The 2858-nt window shown below is 44.3% G+C and overlaps 1 protein-coding gene across 1 annotated transcript in view; it reads left to right on the top strand.

Annotated features, from left to right (window-relative positions):
- The window catches only part of LOC104510003 (keratin-associated protein 10-4-like), a gene marked incomplete at its 5' end in the record, with an annotated part of 12650 nt that overhangs the window by 9381 nt on the left and 411 nt on the right, over positions 1 to 2858 (top strand). Inside the window, 2 exons of the mRNA XM_010152132.1 lie at positions 1539 to 1582; positions 2623 to 2851. Coding sequence (XP_010150434.1) covers positions 1539 to 1582; positions 2623 to 2851 — 273 coding nt within the window. The remainder of the gene's footprint in view (positions 1 to 1538; positions 1583 to 2622; positions 2852 to 2858) is intronic.

The following is a 2858-nucleotide window of genomic DNA, read 5'->3' as shown; positions in this document are numbered from 1 at the left end:
TCAGCGTGAGTCTCCTTTGCAAGCACTAGACCCGCTGTTAATTTTCTCCTTGGTGTGTGGGATGTTTAACGTTGTCGATGCATCATACTCCCTTTTCTTGTTTTAATCTCCAATTAGCCATGAAAGCCAATAAAATTTATATGTAACAGCACTGCAAACTTCTGGTGTTTGTTATTCAGTTATCTTTGAATTATAGCTCACTTTTTTAGCACTTTCTTTGTTTCTGAATATAATGGATTTTTCAACTCCTTGTCATGCTACTGATGACAGCACCCCAGCATATGCAGTAAACTTCTTGGGTCAGTCTCTTCTCTGGGGAAAAATAGTGTTTGCTGGTGTTACCTAAGCTACTGGAGCATCCTCTTGGCCATGCAGTTTCATGCTATCTTTCTCCTGCTTATGACTTTGAAGATGCACAGTCTGCAATCAAAGAATCTGTGTAGTCCTCAAGGTCTTTTTTGTTAATGGAAATCTTTCCAGTGAATTTTCTGAGCTTTAAAGCAGGCTTCTTAAAAGGATTGGTAAGATTAAATAGACCAGCAAGCATGGTCTGCATGGTGCAGGGAGAGAGACAGTCACTGAAAGATGGGGAGATATAAGTTTACCCTGAAGGATTCTGAAATACTATCTAATCTCATCTGGAATTCTATTAAAATGTAGCAGATTTTAAGAGATGAGATCTGGAAATAAAATGTTTGCACTTCTTGGTTTGTAAAATCCTCAGGAAGGGAAATAAATCCAAAATATCTCTTCTAACGAAAAAATCCCAAACCAGCATAGCCTTGGGCCTGCAGTAATGAGTTATAAATCTAACGTCCTTGTTTGTCTTTTCCATCCTTACATGCAAGTCCTGTGGCTTCCTGCAAGGCAATTACACTCTTCCTGTAGCTGAAGAATAAATTATCCCAGCAGCAGCAGAGCCGTCAGGTCCAAGCACGCGCCCTGGAGTCACACCTCCGAATTCTGCACATGCTTTTCCCAGTGATTCAAACCCATACGCCGCTGGACCAACCTCTGAGTGTCTCGTACAAAGGCTCTGCTTTGGAGTGAGTTCATGAAAATGCCTTGTGCACTGACAGCCCTAGGGCTGCTGAGAAAGATACTTTGCTGGTACTTAAAAAATGCCTTGACCATCCGCAGAAATGCAAAGTGGAGCAGCTACATGGAAAATGAGTCAAAGCAGAAATGTCAGAGAGGTGGATATGGTGCTTGACAAAGCCTGAAATTGTTACTTCATGAGGTCAGCGCTCCTCTGTGGCATCCTCATTCCAGATTTGTAGCACATAAAAGGCCTTTCGGTGTTGTGCTCACTCACTTGAACGAGGTGTTCCTCATTTGGAAAGGAATTAATTCAGTAAAATAAGGGAAAATACATCCCATCCACAGCCACCCCTGTGCCCTGGCATGCTGGAGTCTATAGGGAACTTGTATTCAGAGCTCACCTCTTCCAGTCATCTATCCTACACACAGGGCAACAACATCTGCCATTCATCATGGTTCTGATGTCACCCTTGATTCCCTCCCCATCTCTCTGGCAGTCAGATTCCTCTGTGCTCTGGAAGGTGATGAGCATCATGTCCAGGTATCACAGACTGTGTCTGACAAAAAATGTCCAACCTGGGGCTCCAGCCACAAGGCCAGCTGGAAAACTATACTTTCTCACAGCAAATTTCAACTTTTCACTGACAAATCCAAGGCCAAAGATTTTTTCAGATGGATTTTGAGCTGTGGGTAAAACACCCAGAGAACAGCTTGAGTAAAAACCCCAGCTCTGTGGAGAACATCACAAACACAATACCTAGTTTATGGCTGGTCAGGGTTGTGTTCAGCTGAAATAGAGTTGAAAAATCCATCACTTCTTATTGGAAACAGAATGTCACTGTTTTTCCAGTTTTTCCTTTTAAAAAAAAAAATTGCTCTTTATTTTGGCAGGAAGCTTGTTTGTTTTCCAAACAGTTGCTTCTTTCCAACAACTGTTTTCTTTCAGCCCCGTGAAAAACCATTGCCATTTGTGTACCTCTGCTCCAACACCCTTTTTCAAGGCATGAGCCCCTTGGGCGCCTGGACATGGGACTGGACACCAGGACTCCTGGGCCTTTTTGTGGTTTTCCCACTGCCACAAGAGACTCCTTTTGGGCACATCACTCAGCATCACGGTATTCCAGGTATCCTTATCCCAGGATCCCATCTGACTAACATTAGGTAACAGCATATGTGAACATGACCGATGCAAGAACTAATTAGATAATGGCCACTGCATATGCAAAGAGCTAAGATGACATTACATCGAGGGAGATGCTAATTGCAGCTGATTAATCCAATAGCAAGTGCCAGAAAAAATATACATACAGAAGTGGCACTCACTGCTCAGCTATTAATTCCCATGGCATGCCTCATTTCCAAGAGAGCTTGGTCGCATATATAAGCTTTCGGCCCCAGCGCTTTCCTCAAGACTCAGATTATCCATCACTGGTTGCAGGGTGAGTTGGATTCTCTCAGCTGTCTCAGATTCTTCATTTTTTTCATAGAAACAGAAAAAAAAAAAAAAGACATTGGGTTTTGGGTTTTTTTTTCTTTTTCCAAGACTGTTTATCCCTGAGAGCTTGGCCATTTCTGCCACAGGATGCAGTACCGTAAAGGTGATGGTGACCAGGACTTGTGCCACGATGGCTTGGACTGTGGCAAGAAGGTCTGGACTTGGCACGGTTCCACAGGGTGCTGCCACGAAAGCTCCATGGACCTGCCCCCTTGCCATGACCCTGGCAGCCTCAGCCGTGACATCGATGGGTCCTGCCAGAGTGAGCCGCAAGGCTGCCAGCCCATAGAGCCATGCCCACCCCGGAGCTGCTGCTCGCCAC

Source organism: Eurypyga helias, unplaced genomic scaffold, assembly GCF_000690775.1.
Source record: "Eurypyga helias isolate BGI_N326 unplaced genomic scaffold, ASM69077v1 scaffold625, whole genome shotgun sequence".
In the NCBI taxonomy this organism is placed as follows: Eukaryota; Metazoa; Chordata; class Aves; order Eurypygiformes; family Eurypygidae; genus Eurypyga; species Eurypyga helias.
This window is presented reverse-complemented; position numbering and strand designations above follow the sequence as displayed.